Source organism: Apodemus sylvaticus, chromosome 15 (assembly GCF_947179515.1).
Source record: "Apodemus sylvaticus chromosome 15, mApoSyl1.1, whole genome shotgun sequence".
In the NCBI taxonomy this organism is placed as follows: Eukaryota; Metazoa; Chordata; class Mammalia; order Rodentia; family Muridae; genus Apodemus; species Apodemus sylvaticus.
In genome coordinates this window covers 47762650-47789304 of record NC_067486.1, presented here as the reverse complement: position 1 = coordinate 47789304, position 26655 = coordinate 47762650, and the positions used below count along the sequence as shown (strand labels likewise).

The 26655-nt window shown below is 40.8% G+C and overlaps 1 protein-coding gene across 2 annotated transcripts in view; it reads left to right on the top strand.

Annotated features, from left to right (window-relative positions):
• The window catches only part of Cblb (Cbl proto-oncogene B), a 95628-nt gene that overhangs the window by 39826 nt on the left and 29147 nt on the right, over positions 1-26655 (top strand). For both annotated transcript variants that reach the window (XM_052158829.1, XM_052158828.1), the window contains exons 7-10: positions 585-788; positions 13085-13270; positions 14790-15152; positions 24222-24316. In XM_052158829.1, coding sequence (XP_052014789.1) covers positions 585-788; positions 13085-13270; positions 14790-15152; positions 24222-24316 — 848 coding nt within the window. The remainder of the gene's footprint in view (positions 1-584; positions 789-13084; positions 13271-14789; positions 15153-24221; positions 24317-26655) is intronic.

The following is a 26655-nucleotide window of genomic DNA, read 5'->3' as shown; positions in this document are numbered from 1 at the left end:
GGATGTGTAAGATGTAGATCATAATGCTTTCAGCCAAGATGGTTACTTCTCAGTACTCTTTCATTTTCCATACTCATTCCTTATTAGCTAAGATTTGACAAATCCTGGTGGATTTGAGCAGAAATATTTACCCACAGTTAATATGCATAAGAACTTTTCCAAAGTAGACTTCAAATAGGTTGCTTTGATTACTATTTATTATTGCACTAGTCATTTTTAATTTTGCCAGGAGGTCATTTTTATGGAATATTTAATTAGCATTGTTGTTTTGAAGAGGGACATAATTCATTTTTCAGTATCTGAGGACTGTAAAGCCTTGCTCATTAGAATTACAAATGAATACTTGTGAAAATGAAGTTAAGCTCCTTTAGCTGTTCAAGCTTTTCCTTTTTTGCATTTGCTTTTTGTTAAACTTAATGACAAATCTCATAAATTATTTTGCTGATTTACAACCCTTTTGCTCAACTGCTTCTTCAAGATATCCCCATCCTTGATCTACAGACTTGTGAAACATTTTATAAATGTCCAGCCTTGAGACTTCTCTGGATTGCTTTGAGTCAGTCAGTTTGTCTTCTCTGTTTTAGGAGTCTGATGGCCAAGGCTGCCCCTTCTGTCGCTGTGAGATAAAAGGGACCGAGCCCATCATCGTGGACCCCTTCGACCCGAGGGACGAGGGCTCCCGGTGCTGCAGCATCATTGACCCTTTCAGCATGCCCATGCTGGACTTGGATGATGACGATGATAGAGAGGAGTCTTTGATGATGAACAGGCTGGCGAGTGTTCGAAAGGTAAACGGGAGTGCATAAGTGCAGGGTGCTTCTACAAGATGACTAATCAATTAATCTCAAGCACTCTGTGTGTGTGTCTGTGTTTGCCTGAGAAAGCATTGTTGATTCAAACTAAGGATCAAATACAATCAGTCTTCCCCTTTTTAAAAAAGTGTAGTCCTAGCCGGGCAGTGGTGGCACACGCCTCTAATCCCAGCACTTGGGAGGCAGAGGCAAGTGGATTTCTTAGTATGAGGCCAACCTGGTCTACAGAGTGAGTTTCAGGACAGCGAGGACTACACAGAGAAACTCTGTCTCAAAAAAAACAAAACAAAACAAAACAAATGTGTAGTCCTCAATCCCCATCATAAGAATTCTCTTATGTCTGATAAAGACAACTGCAAAAAACCACAAGGAAGCAAAATATAGAGTTGTACAGTCCAGTTCCTGTGGATACTGCCACAGAGCAGGCTGCATCTGAGGCTTAGGGAACAATGTGGGAAGTGGGCAAAAAGATTGGAAGAACCACAAGAATATGGATTTTCTTTCTAACAATCTCAGAAAGAGGAAGTCTCACCAACATGACTGCCTAATGTGATCAGAACAAGGACAACAATAAATAAAAGTGAATGGGGGAGGATGGGAGCGTCCATGAGGCCCCCACCCTACACACATAACCACAGACAACTAAGGAATACAGAGAGTGGGAGAAATAGTCTTCCCCAGGGAAGAGCACACCAATAGTTTATCCAATAACAGTCAGCCCTGGAAACATGCATGTAAGATGCACACACACACACACACACACACACACACACACACACACAAAACAATTAGTAAGGTAAGAGGCCATGAATTTGAAAGAGAGCAAGGAGAGGTCTTATGGAATGGTTTGGAGGGTGGAAGTGTGGGTTTGTGTGATTATATAGCCTCAGAAATAAAAATAATAATTTGAACACTACATGCAGTATTGATCAGGTCATAAAATATTAGATGAAGGGGAATCATTTGTTTAAACCTCATGGTAGTCAGAAGAGAACATTTGTATAAAACTAAACATCCAAGAATGAGATTAACAAGTGTGAGGAGTAATTGAAGATAGAAAGGTATTTTATTTGAAATGGTAAGATTGTACTTGATTACCATTTTTGTTGAATATAGAAAGACATCCTGGTGCTCTATTTATAAGAGATTGCACAAAACTCATCTCTGACTATACTATAATTTGAGGCTTGCTTGTTAGTTTAGTGCACCGACCTTACAAACCAAGAGTAAATGCTACTGCCCCTCAGTGCTTACTTCACAAAAGAATCAGCATGACAGTTCAATAATTTAGAAATGAAATGGTGGATAGATGGCTAGATCTCAGACTGTCATTTGTAGAGAAATGCACATGAAATCCAGACCACATGGAGAAGTTGTATGCTGTGGACTCAGAAGTGGGGTTGATTGCTATGGGAGCATCTGTAGATTCGGGACCCATCTCCTTCCTGGCTCCTGCAGACATGACTGTTCAGCCATCATATTCATCCCTCTGGGTCTCACATTGACCTGTGAGCTTTCCAACAAAGCCTTTGGAGAGCCCTTTGCCACTCAGGTGGAGTGGCAGCCACCTCAGGAACTTTATGCTATGCCCCTATTGCTATATAGTAGGGAAATAATAGGTGCAGAGTACAGAGGAGGCCATTTCTATGTGGCTAAGTCAGGGCTGCATCAAATATTACTGCAGATAACCCATGGAATTTCTCTGTCTCAGAGTTCCACACTGATCACAGACATTCCATTATCCTTCTATGTGAAAGAGCTTACACGTGCAGGTAGGTTGACCTCGCCAGTGTCACTATGCTACAATTCAACTTTGAGCTGGAAGGATGTTGGTTCTTCACCCTGTTAGATGTTGTTCACCCTGTTAGTAGTTCCATAAAGTTGTTGTTTAATTCACCTTTCAGAGATAACAGCTGTTGACTTTTGTTTTGCTTTGTTTAATTATATGGTATCTTTGACCCAAGAGAAAGTTGTTACTTCTCAGTAACTCTAAATAATGAATAAGGAAGAAGTCTCAAAGCGAATTACGATTTGAGTGTCCAACTAACATTCTGCCTTTAAGATGAAGGGGGCAGTGAACCAGCTCTGTTTCAGGAGAGAACTGGAGCTCTTAAGCAAACTACTTAGCTCTCTTCCCATTTTCAGCATCCTCGTGCAAAGAGGACAGCAACAGGCATTTCTTATGTAAACTGTTGAAATGATCAAATGAGATCACGTTATTTAAGAGACTAACACATTGTAAGGTCAGTTGAACCACAGATAGTGGTTATTTCATTGCCTGTATTAATGGAAATTAAGAATGCCCCAGATTGTGACAGACTCCCCAGTCCGTGTTAGTACAGCTCATCTTGTCCATGAAAAAGGAGCTGCACTGGCACACTGGGGTGATGCTTCCCCCTCCAGAAGACATCAGAATCCTAGCTCACTGTCTGCCAGTCTGGCCAAGTCTCACGTCCTTCCTGAGAGTCATTCAAAATCGAGAAGAAAGAGGCAGAGTGGCTGTGAGCATAAAGGAGCGAATATTGTTACATTGCCTTTATTGATTGATGGGACTTTTCCCTTGAAGTAACAATTTGCACATCAAGTGAAATGTGTTGAGGTGATAATGAAGCACTTACATAGTCACTTTGATTCCTATCTCTTGATCTGCTCAGCCTAGAACATTCCTTACCTGGCCCTTCGGACAGCTTGTTGCCCCAGATTATAGCTTTCAGGGTGCACTTAAAGAGAGTTTATTGGATGACTTGGGTAACCTCGAATGGCAAGAAAATATTTGAGAAATGCACAACAGCTCAGACCTCTCAGAGGACTTCTGTGGCAGAGCTTTCTAGCTAGGAAGAAGGCATTTCTGTTTTCCTCACTAAATTCAGTGTTCCACATGGAGATTGGGGTGTGGCTGCAAGAATCATTCTCTTGAGAACTTTGTGTTACCTTGCTACTTAGAGAAGGAGAAAAACGCCTGTCTTCTATCAGTTTGTGAATAGCTGTGGCTCAAGCCTGCTTTACCCGAGTAAACTGAAGCTGGGCCTCTTCTCCTAGGACTCCAGTGACACAAACTGAGAACGGGGTACAAGGTGAGGGACAGACCTGCCTTCGGCCCTCTCCGGCCTCTCCCGATTGGTCCTCCTGGGAGCCTGTGAGGTGTCTACTTGGAAAATGAGAGACTTTAAGTAATCCTCTCTCTGCTTTGTTTAACCCCAAGAGAAGGATGCTCTGTGGCATTCTTGGCTTGCGTCCCTCAATAAGCCTGTGACCTTCAGTGTTTCACTCCCCTACAGCAGTCCGGTATTTTAGAAATGCAATTAAATTGCTGTTCTTTAGTTTTAATTTGATGTCATGATTTAATTAAATGGCTCTTAAGTCTACTAATCTGTCTCTAGTCACTTAAGCAGATCTTGACTTTTATATTTCACCAACCTTTGCCACTTTCTTTTTTTTAAATTAGTATAAATTTATCAAAGTAACTTTTTATTGGATATATTCTTTATTTACATTTCAAATGTTATCCCTTTTCCCAGTTTTCACTCTATCCCAGATAGCCCCTATCCAATCTTCCCTCCCCCTACTTCATGAGGGTGTTCCTCCACCCACCCTACTCCCACTTCCCTGCCCTCGATTCCTGTACATTGGGGCATCTATTGAGCCTTCATAGGACCAAGGACCTCCCCTCCCGTTGATGGCTGGCAAGGCAGTCGTCTGCTACATATGCAGCTAGAGCCATGTGTACCCCTTGTTTGGTGGCTTAGTCCCTGGGAGTCTGAGTCCCCTGGGGGTCTGATTGGTTGATATTGTTGTTCTTCCTATGGGGTTACAACCCCCTTAAGCTCCTATAGTCCTTTCTCTAACTCCTCCATTGGGGACCCCACACTCAGTCCAATGGTTGGCTATGAGCTTATGTTTCTGTATTTGTAAGGCTCTGGCAGGGCTTCTCAGGAGATAGCTATATCAGACTCCTTTCAGCAAGCATTTCTGGCATCCATGTTAGTGTCCGGGTTTGGTGGTTGTCGAGACAGGGTTTCTCTGTGTAGCCCTGACTGTTCTAGAATTCACTCTGTAGACCAGGCTGGCCTGGAACTCAGAAATTTGCCTGCCTCTGCCTCCCAAGTGCTGGGATTAAAAGCATGCGCCACCACTGCCCGGAGCCACTTAACTTTCAAATTTTGGTATGGATGCAAGCATAAATTCTTTCTTAATAAATTGAAAAATATTGTGGTAAAATCATGTTTCTATTCTGTGTTTATATGTTTTGGTATAGCTGTTGTGCAAACTTATTACAGATGGCTAGGAATCACTAAAACCAGACCACACCTAATGTTTGTGTCACTGAGACATACTTAGTAATTATTTAAAGTAAACCAGTAAATACATGTGCATTTTCTGTCTGAGGGTGATTACCTAATCAAATGTCTCTCTTTTTTTAAAAAAAAAAAGTCTTCATTTAAATTTAAAACAGAAAAAGTTTATTAGATTTTATCCAGAGATAAGTTAGAAAACGTTATAAATGGCTCCTAACGTTGACACAGACACTCTTCATTGCATGTTCTTCCTGTTTTATAGCATCATTGACTTATTCTCTATGTTTTTTATTTTTAGTCTTGCTTTCCCCTCTCGAGTGATTGTCCTTCACTGCCCAACAGGAAGATTCAGTGCTTTAATCTTCACCTTCCGTTGTGCACCCTTCTCTCCTTTCATAAACTGGTTGATGATGGTATTGTGTGATTGTTCTTGCCTGTCTTAAGCTTTTTGCCTTCATTAAAGTAATAATCCTTCCACCGTTACATAGAGAACTGAGCCGATTATATTTTCCTGTTACCATGGAGATTTACCACTTCTAGTATTTGTAAGTTGCACATACAGATTGTTTCCTTAGCATTCTTTCATTAGTAAAGATATTTAGTAATAATGGTGTTTCAAATAAGCAGAGAGAACCCATGACTCTGTAAAATAGAGTGGTTGGCTTTCTAGATAGGAAAGCATTTTATGATTTCACTCAAAAGTGTTTTAAGACTTTGTCCAAATCATTGTCATTATCTAAATTTCTGAGTTATCAGATTTTCCAAGTAATTGATTCCGTGTGATGTGAGGCCCAGGAATTAGTATAGGTATGATGCGTGGGAAAGTCAGAGCTTTCTCTGTCATCACAGGGAAAATAAGATACCCATAATGCTAGTCAGATAACTTCTTAATATTGGAAAAGATCAGCAAAATCTTCTTTTAATTGTTTTATGTATTCACATTCCTAATGTTTCCCCCTTCCGGGTTCCCCCTCCAAGAATTCTTTACCCCGTTTCCCCTCCTCTTTGCCTCAGAGAGGGTGCTCCTCTCCCCACCCCCAACACACACCCTGCATTCCCCTTCCTTGTGGCAACAAGTCTACAGGAATAGGCATATCCTCTCCCACTGAGGCCAGACAAGGCAGTCCTCTGCTACATATGTTAGAGGGGCTACAGCCCAGCCCATGTATGCTCCCTGTTGGTGGCTTAGTCTCTAGGAGCTCCCAGGAGTCTGGATTAGTTGATACTGTTGGTCTTCCTATGGGGTTGCCATCTTCTTCAGTGTCTTCAATCCTTCCCCTAACTCTTCCATAGGGTGCCCAACTTCAGTCCAATGACTGGCTGTATCTGCATCGATCTCAGTCAACTGCTGATAGAACCTCTTAGAGGACAGCCATGCTAGGCTCCTGTCTGCAAGCACAACGTGGCATCTGTAATAGTGTCACGGATTGGTTCCCAACCGTGGGGTTGATCCCAAGTTGGCCCTGTCATTTGTTGGTCAGTCTTTCCTTCTGTTTCTGCTCCATTTTCGTCCCTGTATTTCTTCTACACAAGAACAATTCTGGGCTCAAAATTTTGAAGGTAGGCTGGTGATACCATCCTTCTTCTGGGGACCCTGTCAATCTACAGGAGGTGGTCACTTCAGGTTCCATCTCCTCACTATTGGACATTTAGGCTAAGGTCATCCCCACGGAGGTCTGGGAGCCTCTCACATCTGGGTTCTCCGGGACTTTCCAGAGGTTTCCCCTCCTCTCACCCCACACAGCTGCATATTTCCATTCATTCTTCTATCCCCTGGGTCCAATCTCCTGTCTCCTCCCACCCATCCCCACAGCAAATTCGTAATAGGTTTTTTTTTGTAGGATTAATATTTAATAAATAAATCCCAGCAGCAGATTCGATACCTGCAGTAATGGTTTACGTACCTGAATGAAAGACTCACACACAGCCTTTGTATTTGAATATGCCTAAGCCAACTCAATAGCTGCACCCCTGCGCTGCCTAACCTCCACGTGGTTAATCGACCACCTGACAATAATTCCGAGTTATTACTTACTAAGTTTTATATCTGTCTTAGCAGCTCTGGACGCAGAGGGCTGCCCAAGTGTGCTGTGCTCTGGGCTGGGCTCTCCCGGCTCCTTCACACAGCGGCCATGCCTCTCTGTCCTGCACTCTCTCGCATGGCATCTCTCCTCTCCTCCACACTGTCCTGGCATGGAGGAGCTCTCTCCCAGAGCATTAGTTATGTCATTAATACCACCAGACTTATAACCACCTTCATTCTGATAATTAAAACAACTCAAATCAATGAAAACAATTATAAACAGTTATTATTTTCCCTTGAGATAGGCTTTCTCCATCTCCTGCCTTTGTTTCCTACATTTGAAATCAAAGGTCTTAGATGGAATACAAAATTCACCAAATATGTAAAATAATCAAGAAAAGAGTAAATAAATTACATGTAAAATAAAGCAATTATATGGGCTCAACTTTTAAATGAGCCTGAATTAGTTCTGTTGCATTAAGCCTTGTATTTTCTAAAACAATACAAAGCCAAATGGCACAACAAAAACCCATCTTTTCGTACACTGAGATCCATCATGTGATGTATGTCGTTATGGGTGATCAGCAAACACTGCTGCACAGGGCACCAAAGCCATTCGAATAGGAAGATAAGCAAGCATGGAAATGCTTACACCGGCCTGTGTCTACCTCAACTGCAGATCTCAGCTTCCTGGGGGCCAAGTCTGCCCCTTCCTTTCACTGTCAGGGACTCCTGGTTTTTGTGAGCACATAGTAGACCTTGGAGCAGGAGCATGGGTGAGTGCTCAGGAGAGAGCAGGGTGAGTGCTCAGTGGCCTGCTGAGGTGACCTGCTGATGCTCTTCCTCACTGTGCTTCTCCAGGCACACCGAGTCCCATGCCACTTGTCTCAGTCTGGCTTTGTGCTTAGTGTCTGTGTGCCTTGCATTCTTACCCTCCCTGTTAAGGAGAAGGGTAAGTGGGTTAAAACTAGAAAAGACAATGTAATTGTGCTGAAGCTAAGCATTGGTTGTTACATTATTTTTTATACAGTGAAAGTTAAAACTCCTTAGAAGATTGCAGTCCTTCTGAGAATTAAATATTATCTTGATTTGTCTATGAGTTTCATTAGATTTTACTATTTCTTCCCTTTTGAAGGTGGAATTATATTGATTTAGCAAAAAACTGACTACATTCTGTAGTATTTCGTTACCCACATGATAATACTGCAGTATTTCTTTAGTACAAGACTACCCCAAAGTAATTTACTACTAAAACATGTTCCATGTTTTAAACCACACAGAAAACGCAAAGTTGTCAAGATGTCAAGTAAATATTCTTTTAAGCGTTAAGTGACTTAGGTAAATTTATGGCACACTTATTTTCTGTATTGGAGGTAAATTTTTAAAAATTAAGAATTCTTTACCTTAGAGAGAACAGCAGTCTCCAAGTAGTAATTGTTTGTTCTTTATTCTGCCTGATGTAAGGAGAAATAGAGGTTTCATGTGAAAGCACTTCCCCACTGGCTGAAATTTGTTCCTTTAATTCCCAGAGTGTTCTTGCTCCTCAGCCATCTCCGTGGAACCATTTCTGAATCATATGTCACCCTTCCGTGCCTTCTCAAAATTGCTTATGCGGCTGACTGAACCAAAGGGCACACGAAGCCACGAAACTCAACATAACTTATTTCTAGAAACTTACAGTTTGCAACAGGATTTAAGGATATATTACAGGAAGAGAGAGGGAATGCAAATTTAAATTAAAGTCAGACATATACTTGCACCAGGTTGTGAAAATCACAGAAGTGTTTAAGGTAAAATGTAAACTTCAAAGGAATTTAGGGATTAAAGCAGCTATTCACAGGCCACGAACTGGTGACCCTCCTACTAGAGGCCCTGCAAGGAGAGTCAGTGTCACATTGTGTGCTTAGCAGAGTTTATTACTTTAATAGAGATGTGCCCTTGGGGTTAGAGCTGCGTGTGACACATTCTGTATTACTGTAAAGTCGCCCTTCTGGCACTTTTGTTTAGTTCCCTGCCAGACTGCAAAGTACAGTCACCCATCCCCATAACTGTGTCTCCATGTATAAGTTTATAGCCTGCTCGTCCTCTTTATTATCTCTAATGTGTGATATCTGGAAAGTTCCAGAAATCACAGTGGAACATAGATTCTGACTGTGTCGGATTGAGTAATGATGGTCCCTATAAGTATGTATCCTCAGTCAGTTTGGAAAATATTAACAAGTTGACCTTGTTACAGACAGAAGGTGTGTCACTGGGGGGTGGGGAGCTTTCAGGTTTCAAAAGCCAACATCATGTCCAATGTCTGTCTCTCCAACTCACCCCCGGGTGTGTGTGTGAGACAGACGACAGACAGACAGACAGATTTTTTGTCTCTCTGTCTTTCTCTCTGTCTCTCTCCACCTTTTGCTTGCGGATCATAATGTGAGCTCTCAGCTCCAGGGCCATGCCTGCCCACCCACCTGGCCACCCGCCCGCTTGCCTACTGCCATGTTGGTCCTGGACTCCACTACCCTTTGAAACCATGAGTCCCAAATTAAATACCATCTTTTCCTAAGATCGTTGTGTTTTAAGATAGCAGTTGAGCAGTATGTAAGAAACCAGCTCTCCTTCTCTCCACAGTGGATTAACTGTCAGTCTTGGTGAGGCAGCAGGGTGCCCACACTTCTTCTCCCAGAGAAGTCCAAGAAATGCTTGCCAGACTTTTCATTTTAAGTTTCTTCCTAATATCTCAGCATGAGTTTCTTTCAAATGCTTACAGGTTGGGGCTTCTGGGAGCTTGACTATGGAGAAAGAGGCTACACTGGTTTTACACCATGAGCTTTTGCTTATTTTAAATAGAACAGTGCTAGAGATAACCCGAAATAAAGAAGATTAACTATCTGCTCCTAACTATAAACTGTGTGAGAATGTTTGAGTGTGAACTAAACATTGTCATTGTGTGTAACTTCTGGATAATTCTCTATACTAGCTATTTTAAATACTTTTAATTTTGTTATGCTCATAAATTTATACAGTAAATGAAGACCAAGATAATAGTTGGAAACAAAGAAAATATACTTAAGATATTTTATTCTATTTTATATGGTTAAAAAATTACCTCTATTCATTAATCCTCGGGCATTTAGAGAGAAATATTGACACTCTCAGTCCTTCTCATCATGCTTATTATAATACAAACATCTCCCTTGTTCAAATAGGAAATTCATTAAGTAGAGATCTTGCCAGACGTATCGTAAGGCGACTTTGATTATCTCTGTATTGTTAGAACTCTCATTAGTTATTGGGAGCTTTTCTCCTGCCCCATTTTTATAATAACCTGCCTAGACTTGAAGCTCCTTAGCAGATGTCTTGCCATTTCCATAATAATGGATCTTATTAAAGGTTCTTCTAAATTAAAGTCGTTCTTTAAAGGTGTGGATAAAGTGAAAAGTGGCGGCCGTGGATGGGGCGCCCTGATTGTTAGCAGTGGCTGAGCCAGAGGCAGTGGAGTCTAAACGCTTCGCTTCTTCAGCTTGCATCTCGAAGACTTTCTGTTAAAGTCACAGATGTGGATCCTACCGTCGGTATGGCGGTCACTAGCATTCCTTCTTAAGTAATAAAACACATTGTGAATGCTGTCAGAGATATAAAGAGTAGCTAAAGCAAATGGATAAGGGGAAGTTGGTAGCTAGGTACAAACACATGGAATGATCCACTGTGGTTCTGACATTTCTGGAGTCCCTAAGTCCCTGCCTGGAGAAGATGTGAATTTGGGAGTTATGTTTAGACACAGGTGCTGATGAGGTAATCCTGGAGACAGAAATCAAGGCCTGTGTATTCTGAACAGAGCTGAAATGAAGAGGATGGGTTATCCCAAAGTTCTGAGGGTACTAAAGGTGAAAACAGACTGGGAATCAAGATAAACACATGATCTGTTAACTCATTTCCGAAACTCGAAAGGATGGTCCATTCTCCCCAGTGTGAATGGTTGGGGTATTGTATCATAAATTCTGTATAGTAATGCCACACATAATAGTTACTTTCTTAGTAAGTTCTTCTGTCACTTCTCTGATGGAAAAGCTACATAATCTTTCTTTACAAGTCCAATGTTCAAGACACTTTATAATAGCAGACAGTGAGCTCAGTACAAGTCCTCACAGCAGGGTAATGGTTATTAAATGCCAGTGCATCTATCCAAAGCAACTTCCGAACTGTTTTCTGGAAAGGTATCTAATAGTGGTTAAATTCTCTTGGTATAGTGCTAATCAGTATAGAGCAGATTCAAAACTGCATTTTTGGTAAGTAACAAGCATTGATAGTAATTTATAGGAATTAATTCAAAGCTTACGTAGTGAAAGTATATTATTTATATTAGAGAGCTAACACGTGAAGGCACCATGTCCAGGAAACCGTTATCAGTTACAAAGCACTTGCCAGTATGCATACTTCCAAACTTTGCACATTATAATTTGTGGTTTCTGACTTGTGGACTCTACCTTAGAAACAAAATGGTCATAGAAAAGTCAGTTCTAAATTTGTTTTTGTATTGATCACTTAGTACAAGCAGTCCACCAGGTGTTTCTGTTTTAATGTATGTTTGTAATATTAGACTTATTCTATTGTTAATATTTAAGGTATATTAACTGTTTTTTTTTTGCTGCGATGGTAAAACTTTATACATAAGCATCAGGAGAAGCTGCACAGACTTATTTTATGTACCATTACAAATGCTTTTTCTTCCTGTTTATTTTTAATTAGTACAGTTCTTTCATACTGTCATAAGTATGACAACTTTGGTTTGCACATGAATCCTCTAGCTCTCTAACCACAGGGTGTGGCATCTAACCAGGTTCTGACATCTTCCTTGGTGGGCAGCATGTAGCTCTCTGCTTTGCTAATCATTGTGAGAACATTTCAGGCAGTAGCTATCCTATGCCCTGCCCTGTGGGCCACTAGGACTAACTCCTACTCTCAGGTTCATTTTCATATCCATTACTGAACATCCACCTATCCCATTTCTACCCTCTGGTGCTCACTAATCTGCTCTCCTAGGAACAGGCCTTTTTGCACTTCACATAGAGAATGTACAGCATCTGCCTTTTACGATCTGCCTTAACTCAGAGGACCTCCTATGCATGTCACCACACATATCCCTGAATAATATTCCACATTCTTTATCCATTAGTAGACACAGTAATTCCATATCTTGGCTGCTGTGAATAGCACTGTTGTGTGTAAGAGGAGAACAAGACAACTCTTACACATAATGGTGTCATATCTTTGGATGTTTATCTAGTGACCCCCTCAGTTGATATTTTTAAAGGGCTTTGCAAGGGGGAATTTAATTGGCCAGCTCCTAGCTTGAGCAGTGATTCCCAGAGAGGATAAAGACCACTAGGAGGCGTCTTAGAATCTCAACTGTGGCAATGTGTGTGGCCCTTCTGATTTGCATAGCTGCTTTTAACAGAAAGCATTTCCTTTCCATATGAAAGCTTAAAGAGAAAGCATTCTTGGTTGAACTGTGTGTATTCTACATGTCTCCTGATTTTAAGGCTGACCTCCTTTCCTAGTATTCCATGAGCAACATGTGGTAGTGAATACACAGTGTTCAGAATAAAGAACTTCTGTTGAGAGTTTTTATTTAGGTGGCTCAGAAGGATGTGCACTACTCTAAGGTGTGTTTCTGGTCTCCTCATAGTCTAAAGACCCATTCTGGGAAGAAAGCCTACGTTGGATTGAGTGGCATTTTGATGTTCTTTTCTCTGAAGCCCTTCCTACAAGGTGTGAAGGAAACCTTCCAGTCTGTTCCTCTCATAATCCTCCCCTTGAGGACCACTTTCAGATCTCCAGATCTGTCTATCATTCAGCATTTATTTTAACAAGTAGGACACCGGCCCTCACTGTCCTCTCAGCAAGGACAGGATGTTCTCGTCTTTACGCACAGATACCCAGCATCCTCTCTGCTTTTCTCCTAGTGCACAGACAGGCAGAACTCACCAGTCACATCGCCAGGATCCTCACCCCTTGCCCAGAGAAGAAAGCCTCAGTCAGACCCTCTCCAGATCCCCCACCTCAGCCTGCCGCCAGTGCCTCCCCGCCTGGATCTCATTCAGAAAGGCATTGTGCGTTCTCCGTGTGGCAGCCCCACAGGCTCCCCAAAGGTGAGTCAGGGCCCTCAGGAGCACAGAAGGCAGTTCTCTGCTCCATCGATGTACCTATTTTTGGGCTTGTAACTGTTTATAACAGCAGTGGTAACTTTCTCATTTTATTTATACCAATCCTGCTGTCATGTCCCTTGCTTTATTGCTATAAAATTACTATAAATGTTATATAATTACGCAGAGCCTGTCTGTACAGTCCAGAGTTGCTTAAGTAAATAGCAGTATGAGGTATAATATCTATAAAATGCATTTAAAAGGTCATCATGTGCATTATAATAATTTGCATGCTGTTATCAAATGGTATTTCACATTTACTTCCATTATGTCATAACAAGAAAAATGCAAGGGGAGTGTATTTGCATAAGGGTTTGAGGTGTGATACATTATCACCCGTGCAGCAGGTGACTCAGAAGACAGATTGTACAGACTTTCCTTAAACCCAGGAAATTAATTACAACAAATTATAATGTTTGCAAAGTAATTATTTTACCATTTAATATTAAAGGCATAATTTTAACTTAAGCCTACAGTTCATTGTAGTTTTATGTGGGATTCTTTTAAATTTTAAAAGAGCATATTTTATTAAATATAAATTTATAAAAGCTTAAATATAAATCGCTAATGGGCTTACAGTCTAGGATTGCCAAAGAATACAATGTATTTAGCACTGTTTTCTTCTCTTACACTGACTAGAATTTGGCTTCAATCCTGTGACTCCTGCCTAGGGTAGAACTTTGAATTATGTAGACATGCAACAAATTCTTGTTCTTTGACATTTCCTAATTTAAAAAGCATAAACTATTTATTAATTAAGCTTTTAAATAAGCACTAAAAGCTCTTGAGGGGCATGCAGCCTCCCCTCTGGAGGAGTCCTGTGCCTCCATTTGTCCTCTGGCAGTTAGACTGGCAGGGGCTTTTTTTTCATTCTAAAACCCCAGAAAGGCAGCTGAGTTTGTCAGCAACTGTGCTGCCCTTTGGATCCTCACTGTCCTAGTGATACGGCTACATCTGCCAGAGCAAATGGCCCGTTTGGCTGCCATTAGACTGCAAAGAGGAAAACAGAAAAGATTCTTAAAACTTTAAGTATTTCAAATAATTTCTCTTTTCAAAGGTGAAGAAGCAAGAAAAACTGTGTTACAGAATCTTTCTCTGTGTCTCTGGAATCACACGAATTTAGAAATTGATTGATTATTGTCATGCTAATATAATGGCAGCCAAAGCATATAATTTTAACTTTCTGCTTCTTTCCTGTAGATTTCTAGAACTCTTACATGTATATCATCATTTGTTCTAAATTCTTAGTGTGGTACATTGATATGAGTTTTTCATTAATTTTCAAAATTTTCATTAGTAATAAAAGAAACTTACAAGAAGTCATGTGGAAGCTTATTAGAAATTTAATAATACCACATTGTGGCTAAAATGAAAATTGAATAATCTGAGTCTGAAGGTCTTTTCAGTGTGTGGTACCAAAAAGTTGTGCTTTCTTGGTTTTGTGTTTTGTCTCCTCTCTCTTTAGTCTTCTCCATGCATGGTTAGAAAACAAGACAAACCACTCCCAGCTCCCCCTCCTCCCATGAGAGATCCTCCCCCTCCGCCAGAGAGGCCTCCCCCAATCCCACCTGACAACAGACTGAGCAGACACTTCCACCATGGAGAGAGTGTGCCTTCCAAGGACCAGCCAATGCCTCTTGAAGCCTGGTGCCCTCGGGATGCCTTCGGGACTAATCAGGTGATGGGATGTCGCATCCTAGGGGACGGCTCTCCAAAGCCTGGAGTCACAGCAAACTCCAACTTAAATGGAAGGCACAGTAGAATGGGCTCTGACCAGGTTCTGATGAGGAAACACAGACGCCACGATTTGCCTTCAGAAGGAGCCAAGGTAAGAAAACGTGCAATGCAGAAGCCGGAGAAGCAGCTGGCTGAGCTTCTGACTGGAGGCATTGTGCCCAGTGTGACAGGGTTTAAGTCGGTTGTTTTTACCTGGATGACACAGTGCCTAACACCAAGTTCTGGACAGTGAGAAGCTCATTTAATGTTGAACATGAGGGAAAGGAGGAAAAGACTGTCCATGTATAATAACGAGATGCAGATACAGGACAGCTGGACAGAGGTCTGTCTGCTTCCTCATTCTGCTGAGAGCCTGTCCCACAAGTAGCTCGGGGTTGTTAAAGTGACTAGGTCTTCTTGCTCAGTCAAGATTGGGAGTGATGAGTCCCTACACATATAAGACAGTCTTGGGATGAGGTCTTCTGTAGGAGGACACACTACACTTGATCCAGCCCAGAAAGTCGAACCTCTCACCTTATAAAACATGACCCACTTCTTCTAAGTCCTCATTTAAACACTAACCCTCTGTCACCTACATTTAGAAAAAAAAAAATCTAAGTGTGCAGGCAACTCAAGGGCAGCACAGCAGTCACTGAGACTAGAACCCTGAGTCGCCTCCCCAGAAGCCATCCTGAAATCGTTTCTGGTGCTTTATCCCATGGTGTTCTTAGCTTTGAGATCAGTTCTTAGCTGTCATCTCGCTCTGTTCTGAAATCATTTCACCTCTTTAGCTCATTAAAGCTCATGCAGTTAGACCCAGCTTTGTTGGTTGTGATAAGATGTGTAAGCTAGTCCTTCAAAACTATAGATTGAATTTAATTGTGTTCATCTGACATTTAGGAAACAGCATATTGACACACAGGACATAATCCCAACAGGGATTTGTTGGCCCAAGGGGCAGTGTGAGACATTATTTCACAATCGGGGGGAGGGGGGGCAAGATACAAAGAAACTTTGCAGTGCCCTGTACTCGCGCGCGCACGCGTGTGTGTGTGTGTGTGTGTCTGTGTGTGTGTCTGTGTGTGTGTCTGTGTGTGTGTCTGTATGTGAGTGCATGTTTGTATACAGTCACTGTGATGGTGAAAACTTTGCTTCCTGACATCATTCCTACAGTGGTCTGTTCTGTGGTTGGAAGAGCCAGCTCTCAGGGACAGCATGCTAGAGCCAAGACCTTCAGTTGCAAACCATGAGTGGCAGTGAGCTGCTGTAGCACTGTTGTTATTTATTCTTCAAGGTTATTTAATACAGTGTGCATGTAAGTAGAAAGCACAAAGAAAAAGCCGTTTGGTAATGTCTTCTAGAGGATAGAGCCTATCCTCAGAGGACTTTTCCGCAGCCTGGACTCCCAGTTGGAGCGGATTTCTGGGATTTGGTTTTGTTTGTGATTCTCCTTTAGTCTCTGCTCCGTTCACTCACCTGTGCATGGTGATGCTTGCCTGGGGAAGAGCCTCGAAACAAGCTCTCTAGTGAGCAGACATTGATCCTCAGGGTGCAGGTTATGAGATATTTCTAAATGACCTGAGAAATACATAGCTTAGTTGACACCACGGCCAGAGAGTTCTGTGAAGACACCCTCGTCCGGGGTTCTTTCAGATGTTATCTTACTGTAAGTCTGTGTAAATACAATGCTGGCCTTCCAGAACAAGACCGTTAACTTTTTATGATGTTATAATTTGAAAAGTGGGATGAGAATTTCCTATGGGTGCGGTTTTATATTCTGCAATATCAGCACTAGTTCTCATATATTAGTAGAGGGCTCAGTTATTGGCTATTGACTACGAAAGTCACCTCTCACTGAGAGGTGGAGTTTAATCCTATTTCTAGTCAACCTCTTGGAGATTCCCTGGGCTTGGGTTCACATTCTCTCTCTCCCTCCCTCTCTCTTTCTCTCTCTGTCTCTCTCTGTGTCTCTGTCTCTCTCTCCCTTTCTCCCTCCCTCCGTCTTTCCCTCCTTCCCTCCCTCCTTCCCTCCTTTCCTCCCTCCCCCTTTCTCTCTCTCCTCTCCTTATCTCTCCTTCTCTGCTTCCCTCCTTTCCTGCCTCCTTCCACTTACCCCTTGAGTTTCACCAAGAAATAAAAATAAATAAAAGTTTCCCCTAATTTTTCTTTTTGTCTCATGATTGAATTCTTCTTCTGAGGGGGACTCGTTAATGTCTACGCTCCATTGTATGTATTAGCGTGGCTGTGCTTATATCCATGAAGATTATTTCCTGCTGCAGCAAAACTGCTGTTTGAACCAACTCTTTACAATAAGTATTTAAAAATATAATACAAACTTGAAGTTATTGCTTCTGGGCAGTAACACTATTCCCATCTGTCTTTTTGAGAGTGTGAGGACCCAGCTGGTTCTTAGTGTTAAACACTGTCCTTAACTTGTCATCTGCCTAGCAAGGCCATTACAGATGACCTTATGCAGAATAATCTTTTGAAGGAATCGCTCGATAAGGGTGTCGTATGATCCTCTTCTTGTGATTATGACTCTGGCACTTTGGGTGAGGAGCACATGTTCATACATATGACATTAGACTTATCTGTAAGTTCCAATATTTGCAAGAGCTCGCTTTCAAAAAGAGAGCCTTTGTGTACACGGGTCTCATTTGCAGTGTCATACAGAAGAACACACGAAGACATACTCTTTAATTTGTGGAGCACTTATAATCAAAGATAGGAAAGACATTTGCATTTGTCATTTGATAATAAATAAAATCTAGGCACTCACATGATATGTGTGTATAGATATAGATATGTATCAAGGTGAGTATTTATACATATCAAATAAAAGCAAGCAGATAGGCAAAATCCCTTCTCATTGTACAGAATTTTTCATAAAGTATCACTCTGATCTTAGATAATATAGTCTAAGTTACAGGAAAGGAGTCCAAACACATGTGTTAAGACTATATGATGCCTAGAGGCACACAAAAAAATCAATCTAAGATAGCCAGGCTTACAATAAATTACACAGCCCAGATTGGAGGACTTCCACATGGCTGACCCTTCAAGAATGGGGCACATGTCGTCATCCTCACTCAGCTGTGAGAGTAGCTGGATGTCCATGACACTGCAGGATGCAGAATATTATGAATGAAACAGTCTAAGTACAGGACAGTCCAAGGCCAACAAGACCCTCTCTGATGAATGAGAAACACCCAGAAAATACGTAGTTCCCTGGAAAAGAAGTTGAAATCCTGAAAGGGAAGGCAGAAAAGGAATAAAGTGTTCGACAAGCTGGTTCTACAAGCTGGGCTAACATAGATGTCAGACAACGGGGTAAACACACACACACACACACACATACACACACCTGACCTCCATGGGAATAACAGGAAGGGATTTTATAGTGATGGGAAGCAGGGATATTGATATGAAACCAATGGAAGGAAGTGTAATGCATATAAGGATAAAGGCATGTGTCCCCAAACTGGGTAATACAGCTTGAAACTACTTCTGATATGAAGTTTTCTCAGTTCTTTATGTGGGAAAGAGCTTTCAAATTACAGATAGCACCAGACTAACGTGACCAGTGATGCAGATTTAAAAAATGTAAATCCCTAAGCTTTCTGGTAGAATTCTGATGGGTAGCCATGGAGGAGACTGAGTGGGAACTTCTTCAGTGATGCAGTCTGTCTGAACATCCGGCACCTTGTTGTTTCCACCATTCACAAACAGATCCTTCAGATTCCTAAGGAACATCTAATATGAATTTTCAGCTAGGTGATTGTGGAATACCGCACTCTCTTGTTTAGTGATAGCCAATTTCTGGTCTGATGAAATGGGTGGGGTTGAACGTGGAATGCAGAATTATATGTTAGATTTTAACCTCCACCAACTGCTTTTCAGAAACAATCACATCAGATTCACGGAAATGAGTCTCAGCACTTGTAATCCTTTGGCTGTTTGCATGCCTGTGTAATTCCGGTCTCCTAATTAGGAAGAACTATACAGAATTTCGTGTATGGTATTAAGAACATGCTTAACTCTCAGGACACAGTTTATAATCGATTACGAGATTATCAAATACCAAGCAAATGATTATGTATTTGAAATACACACACACACACACAGACACACACACACACACACAGACACACACACACACACACACACACACACACAAGGTATCTTCCAGTTATAGCAATGAAATTTTCCTAGTTAGTGGCTCCACTACTCAGGTCACCTGTCCTGTTGTCTCTCAACGTTCATGGAAGCCCTACTGCACATGATGCATGTAAGGGAATTTACTATAAAAATGAGTGATAAATAAACGTCTAGTCTGAAAAAGAAACAATATAGCATTGATTCTCTACAAAAGAGAACTACACTTGCAGGTATCAAATAAATTGTTCATTAGAAAAAGCAAAACAAAACAAAAAAGACCTAACTTTTCAGAGACAGGAGAAATCTTTAAGCTACTGTCCATCAATAACAATTCATGAAGCCATTGGTTTAAATGCTATTCACGTTTTGAAACACACTAATTAGTTTGATGAAGTTAGGAAGGAGTTGCTTAATCCCCTTAAGTTATTGCCCTACCAGAGAATGAATGACCTGAGTAATAGATTTTATTCTTTTTCCAATTAAAAACTCAGTTGTGTGTTCGATGATATCACTTTTTTCTTTAATTTACTGTGTGTGTACCTGTTGTATACGTATATGTGTTCTCTTGTATAGTCATATTGTATGCACATGCATATGGAGGCCCTGTTGTATACGTATATGAGTGTTCTCTTGTATAGTCATATTGTATGCACATGCATATGGAGGCCCTGTTGTATACGTATATGAGTGTTCTCTTGTATAGTCATGTTGTATGCACGTGCATATGGAGGCCCTGTTGTATACGTATATGAGTGTTCTCTTGTATAATCATATTGTATGCACGTGCATATGGAGGCCCATGGCCATATCTGTCTTTCTTTGTCTTTTACTCACCTGAAGTTTTGAGTGATTGAGTGACTGAGTGATTGAGTGATTGATAGTTTCATGTGTGTTTTGCCTGAAAATATGTCTGTGTACCATGTACTTGCCTGATCCCCTGGAACTGGAGTTCAAGACAATTGTGAGCCATCACGTGAGTGCTGGGTATCAAATTTGTGTTCTCTACAAGACCAGAAAGTACTCTTAACCTCTGAGCCATGTAGCACTTCTATCAAATGCTTTTTTAGGACCCAGAACTCACAGATTTGCTAGGCTAGGACTGCCCACTGAGCTCATGTAATCTGCCAACACAGTGCTGAGATTCCAGATGCAGACAGCTGTCCTAGCTATGATGTGGGTTCTGGGAATATGAGCTGAGTAGCAGGTGAGCCATCTTCTGCACCAGAGCACTCTGGAAATCAGTCTGGCGGTTCCTCAGAAAACTGGGCATGATACTACCAGAGGTGTATACCACTCCTGGGCATATACCCAGAGGATTCCCCAGCATGTAATAAGGATACATGCTCCACTATGTTCATAGCAGCCATATTTATAATAGCCAGAAGCTGGAAAGAACCCAGATGTCCCTCAATGGAGGAATGGATACAGAAAATGTGGTATATTTGTACAATGGAATACTACTCAGCTCTTATAAACAGTGAATCCATGAAATTCTTAGGCAACTGGGTGGAACTGAAGAATGTCATCCTGAGTGAGGTGACCCAATCACAAAAGAACACACATGGGATGCACTCAGTGATAAGTAGATATTAACCCAGAAGCTCAGAATACCCAAGAAACAATTCATGTATCAAATGATGCCCAAGAAGAAGGAAGGAGAGGGCCCTGGTCCTGGAAAGGCTCAGTGCAGCAGTGTAGGGGAATACCAGGACAGGGAAACAGGAAGGGGTGGATTGGGGAACAGGGAGAAGGAACTCATAGGACTTTCAGGGAGGTGGGATCAAGGAAAGGGGAAATCACTTGAAATGTAAATAAAGAATATATTGAATAAAAAAATCAAAATCTAATAAAAATGGGAGATATTTAGTATCACACAGAGATATTGTGTGAATTGTCTTATCAATGTATAGCTCTCCTTTATCACATTGTAATCATGCCTTTATATCCATATCAGTAGATATTTGGGTATATTGGCATTCCTGTTCAAGTGTACTCATAGTGTTTTGATTATGGAATTATAGTTGGCTTCTTGTTAAACTAAATTTGATACCATGAACTATTATTTCTACATCATCCTTTTGTCCCAAGCTCTTACCAAGTACTAACATGATAGATATTATTACTGAAAAAAATGAGCGTAATCATTAGATTTTATTGCAAAAAATCTTAGCACCATGTATGCGCAATCAATTCAAAGAATTTTGGTGACGAATACTTTCAGGTGCTCAACATTATAATTGGCATTTGTAGCTGGATGCATGTATTCATCAGATAGAAGACATGTTTTTATGTTAAAGGATTTCATTGAACTTCATAATGATACATATCTCTTAGGAAATTTCTCTTCTCTAGCAAAGTTCAACAAATTTTTGTCATATTCTGTTACATGGTCCTCAGTCAAAAGCCCACGATAAAATCATTTCATTTAAAGATGTGTTTTATCAGGATATAACTGTAATGTGTTGAATCTAATGAGGGGAGCCTGGGGAAAGAAAATCAGAACTAACATAGGCACTCTTTTTTAGAGTGAAATTTTTTTTTTTTTGCTATTTTTTTTTATTCGATATAATTTATTTACATTTCAAATGATTTCCCCTTTTCTAGCCCCCCCACTCCCCGAAAGTCCCGTAAACCCCCTTCTCTTCCCCTGTCCTCCCACCCACCCCTTCCCACTTCCCCGTTCTGGTTTTGCTGAATACTGTTTCACTGAGTCTTTCCAGAACCAGGGGCCACTCCTCCTTTCTTCTTGTACCTCATTTGATGTGTGGATTATGTTTTGGGTATTCCAGTTTTCTAGGTTAATATCCACTTATTAGTGAGTGCATACCATGATTCACCTTTTGAGTCTGGGTTATCTCACTTAGTATGATATTCTCTAGCTCCATCCATTTGCCTAAGAATTTCATGAATTCATTGTTTCTAATGGCTGAATAGTACTCCATTGTGTAGATATACCACATTTTTTGCATCCACTCTTCTGTTGAGGGATACCTGGATTCTTTCCAGCATCTGGCAATTACAAATAGGGCTGCTATGAACATAGTAGAACATGTATCCTTATTACATGGTGGGGAGTCTTCTGGGTATATGCCCAGGAGTGGTATAGCAGGATCTTCTGGAAGTAAGGTACCCAGTTTTCGGAGGAACCGCCAGACTGATTTCCAGAGTGGTTGTACCAATTTGCAACCCCACCAGCAGTGGAGGAGTGTTCCTCTTTCTCCACACCCTCTCCAACACCTGCTGTCTCCTGAATTTTTAATCTTAGCCATTCTGACTGGTGTAAGATGAAATCTTAGGGTTGTTTTGATTTGCATTTCCCTAATGACTAATGAAGTTGAGCATTTTTTAAGATGTTTCTCCGCCATCCGAAGTTCAACTCAAGCAAATCAGTGGCCTTCCTATACTCAAAGGATAAGCAGGCTGAGAAAGAAATTAGGGAAATGACCCCCTTCACAATAGCCACAAACAGTATAAAGTATCTTGGGGTGACTCTTACCAAACATGTGAAAGATCTGTATGACAAGAACTTCAAGACTCTGAAGAAGGAAATGGAAGAAGACCTCAAAAAATGGGAAAACCTCCCATGCTCCTGGATCGGTAGAATCAATATAGTTAAAATGGCCATTTTGCCTAAAGCACTATACAGATTCAATGCAATACCCATCAAAATCCCAACTCAATTCTTCACAGAGTTAGAAAGAGCAATTATCAAATTCATCTGGAACAACAAAAAACCCAGGATAGCTAAAACTATTCTCAGCAACAAAAGAAAATCTGGGGGAATCAGTATCCCTGACCTCAAGCAATACTACAGAGCAATAGTGTTAAAAACTGCATGGTATTGGTACAGTGACAGGCAGGAGGATCAATGGAACAGGATTGAAGATCCAGAAATGAACCCACACACCTATGGCCACTTGATCCTCGACAAAGAGGCTGAAAACATCCAATGGAAAAAAGATAGCCTTTTCAACAAATGGTGCTGGTTCAACTAGAGTGAAATTTTGATGCTATAAAATTGGATGTTTTTTACAGTAGATGAGAGCATCAGCATCTGTATATCTCAGAGGTGATCTTGCAATATGGTGCTAGGTAGGATACCCAGGGTCTTTGCAGGTTTCCATTTAAGATTTTTGCCACTGCTTAATATCTATAACAGTGAAATTAAGTGGATCAGTAGCCAAGCCATCTATCCCTAGTATCAGTCTCTTTTCTAAAGATGAATTAATAAGCGCTTATGAAAGAAATATATGAGAAGAATACCTAATGGTTACTGACAAATCTTCATAGGTTTGTAGTCTTGTATGCCTTTGCAAAGTTACCCTTCTGTTTCTCCCACCATTTAAGTTGCTCCTGTTCAAGATTGTAAGAGAGGCAATGAGCAGTTGTCCAAGTGCTTCCTGCGCCTGTAAGTCCAAATGAAGTTCCTGATCCCCACTGATGAAACATTGGCTCTGAGCTCTGTACAAACCAAAAGTAGATTTGGGATTTCCGAACACATGGAAAACCAGAACTACTGGCTCTTTTTCTAAAAAAACCTCTGAAACTTGGCCTGAACATGACACAGGCCTGCATGGGGCCACACTCTGTTGCCTCTGAAATTGAAGATGGTCCTGATAGCCCTAAGGAGATGTCTGTTTGTGGGGATGTAAAATGGGAATGTTTCTCACTCTAGCCAACCCCTATTGGTGCAATGTAATCTGATCGTTTGTGGGAAATGATGCCATTTGTTGATGTAGCTGGATGCATATATTCATCAGATAAAAGACATCTATCTGATGTATATATATTATTGCCTTGCCTCTCTGTTGTGTTTAGAAATCATAAAGTAACATCTTTTCATATAAGCTGTGATATCGTAAGTCATCACTGATCTTGCTGACTCCTGAATAGATTGTATGATATTACACTATTCTAAATAAACTAAAGCCATATGAGCTGTGTGAAATTCGAAGAGCTGCTGTGGTTTCAGGCTCTGCCAGGAGTTAGAGTCCAGGAACTAATGCGTTTGCTTTACTTTCAGGTCTTTTCCAATGGACACCTTGCCACGGAAGAATATGATGTTCCTCCTCGGCTTTCTCCTCCCCCTCCAGTCACTGCCCTCCTCCCTAGCATAAAGTGAGTTTTCTTGGATTTGGAGACTGTGTGTCCATGCATACACTGGGAAAGAATGGTTTTGAGGTTCCTAGTACAGAACCTGCAGGGTAAATAGAAGGGAATCAGTAAAGACAGAAGCAGTGGAATCAGGGTTACGAATTCAAGGATCAGATGTTAAGACTTCCTGGTTCTGGGTGTAGCACCTACAGACTTACTAAACTCCTGAGTAGATGATTAACAGAACAATAGGGCAAGAAAGCTTACTGTGTCCTCCATCGAAGCAGAGGGCAGAGCTGCACAGCAAGCTGTCTCCAGACTTCTTGACTTTATCACACTACTTCAATAAAGTTCCCCCAAATTCCCTGCTCCTTACATCTCTTCAGCACCCACAATCTGTGCGTGTGTCCTCATGAGGTTTTTCCTATCCAGTTAAGCCTCCCCTTGCCAGCTCAGACTCCTAGCTGGCCTCTTGAGAATGCCAGTAGATCTGCACTCAGTTGAGATCAGTGCACGGAAAGCCAGGAATTGGGGGCACCTCATGCATGACTGAAAGCCTCCCCTGGTCCTGTTAGATTTATGAAAGAAGAAAGGAAAGGAAAGGAGAAGCTAAATCTCACCTTCCAGGAATCTAATATACTCTAGAAAATAATCTTTTAACATGTGTGAAGTCACAAGAGAGCACTACACCACAGGTGTACTACTCATTAAAAAGGGTGTTTTTTTTGGTTTTTGTTTTTTGTTCTTTATGGAAAGCCATTACAAACTGCATCAGCAAAGTGTGCTTCATAGTTGGGACAGAATGAGTCACTGAAGATGGGCACAAGTAGATACCACAGTGACTGAAATTAAACAAGTGCAGTTTGAGATCCGTGAGGGAAGAATAGAGAGGCCGAGCTGAAAGTCTGTTGGAAGATGCAGCAGTTGAGTAGTTACGGGCTCTCCGTCATAGTCATAGAGTCGCAGTAGGTGTGAGCGAACGCGGTAGTGTAGTCATTGCGAGTAATGCTAACGTGTATGATACGGTAAGACATCTCAGCTCTGTGACCTCTCCATTTCAGCTTTCAGGAAACACATTAGTGAGGTGGTCCTAGTTCAGTTCCCCCAACCCTGTGCTTCTTTAATTCATTCAGCTATGACTAGAGAAGGGCTTGTGGTTTTGTTTGTTTGTATTTGGTCCTTTTGTAAACTGACATAAACGGTATATTCATAATAAAATGCATTCACTGGTAAGTTTGTAATATTTAACTTTGTAAGAGCCAATAAGATCAGGTGATATTTTCTCTCCACTTTTTAATTTCTCCTCAATACTTTCTAATTTCTCCTCAATACTTTCTAGTTTTTAACAGGAAAACAAAAAACAAAAACAAACCTTTTTTTGAGACAGGGTTCCTCTGTGTAGCCCTGGCTGTCCTGGAACTCACTCTGTAGACCAGGCTGGCCTCGAACTCAGAAATTCGCCTGCCTCTGCCTCCCAAGTGCTGGGATTAAAGACATGTGCCACCTGTACCACCACTGCCTGGAGAAAATATTTTAACAAGCATTTTTATAAGCAAATTTAGTTTTGAATTGGCATCTTACAAATTAGCCATAGCTGTAAGTGTTAGATTTGTATTGTTATGTTTTTCTTTCCCTTCCCACAACTATATCTGTGGAAATTATGTAAGGTATATAAAAGAAAATAAAATATATAAAATAAAATAATCCTAACAGCAGAAATACATACTCAGAATATCATCATCTAAATTTAATTTTTGGACCTTTTTTAAAATTGAGACTTATTTTAGCATCTTTTTTTTAGGTCATTTGTGGAAATAACATCATGCTCTCTTTGTCATTTGATATTGTCATACCCATTTTTTCAGAGTATATATATACTGTTTTTCTTGTGTAATTATGAAATTCTGAAGTTAGCAGTAAAATAAAACCATGTTGGGTTCCACGTCTTACCCTAGCATTTATTGATTGTACTACTTTGAAGAAGGTTCCCTCTGGACTTTTGTCTTCTATCTGGCTGATACATGAGAGGATATGTTTAACTTAAATGGTACCTAAAATCTTTTGAACTTCAGCTCCCGATATAGCACTTATTATGAATTAGTAACTATATGGTGTTAATTACATGGGACATTTTGGTGACCTGAATGCCCTCTGCTATAGCTGATTGACCATTCATTCCCTATTGCAGAAGCCACTATGAGTTGAACTATCGACCTTACTAGCATTACTAATATAATAATGCTTGTAATACTTTCATTATAATCATTATATTGTTCATACTATTATAGTATCTGATAGAATGTTGATTATGGAGCTGTACTACTAAGTAATATGCACACAATTTCCCATGAATACAGCCCTAC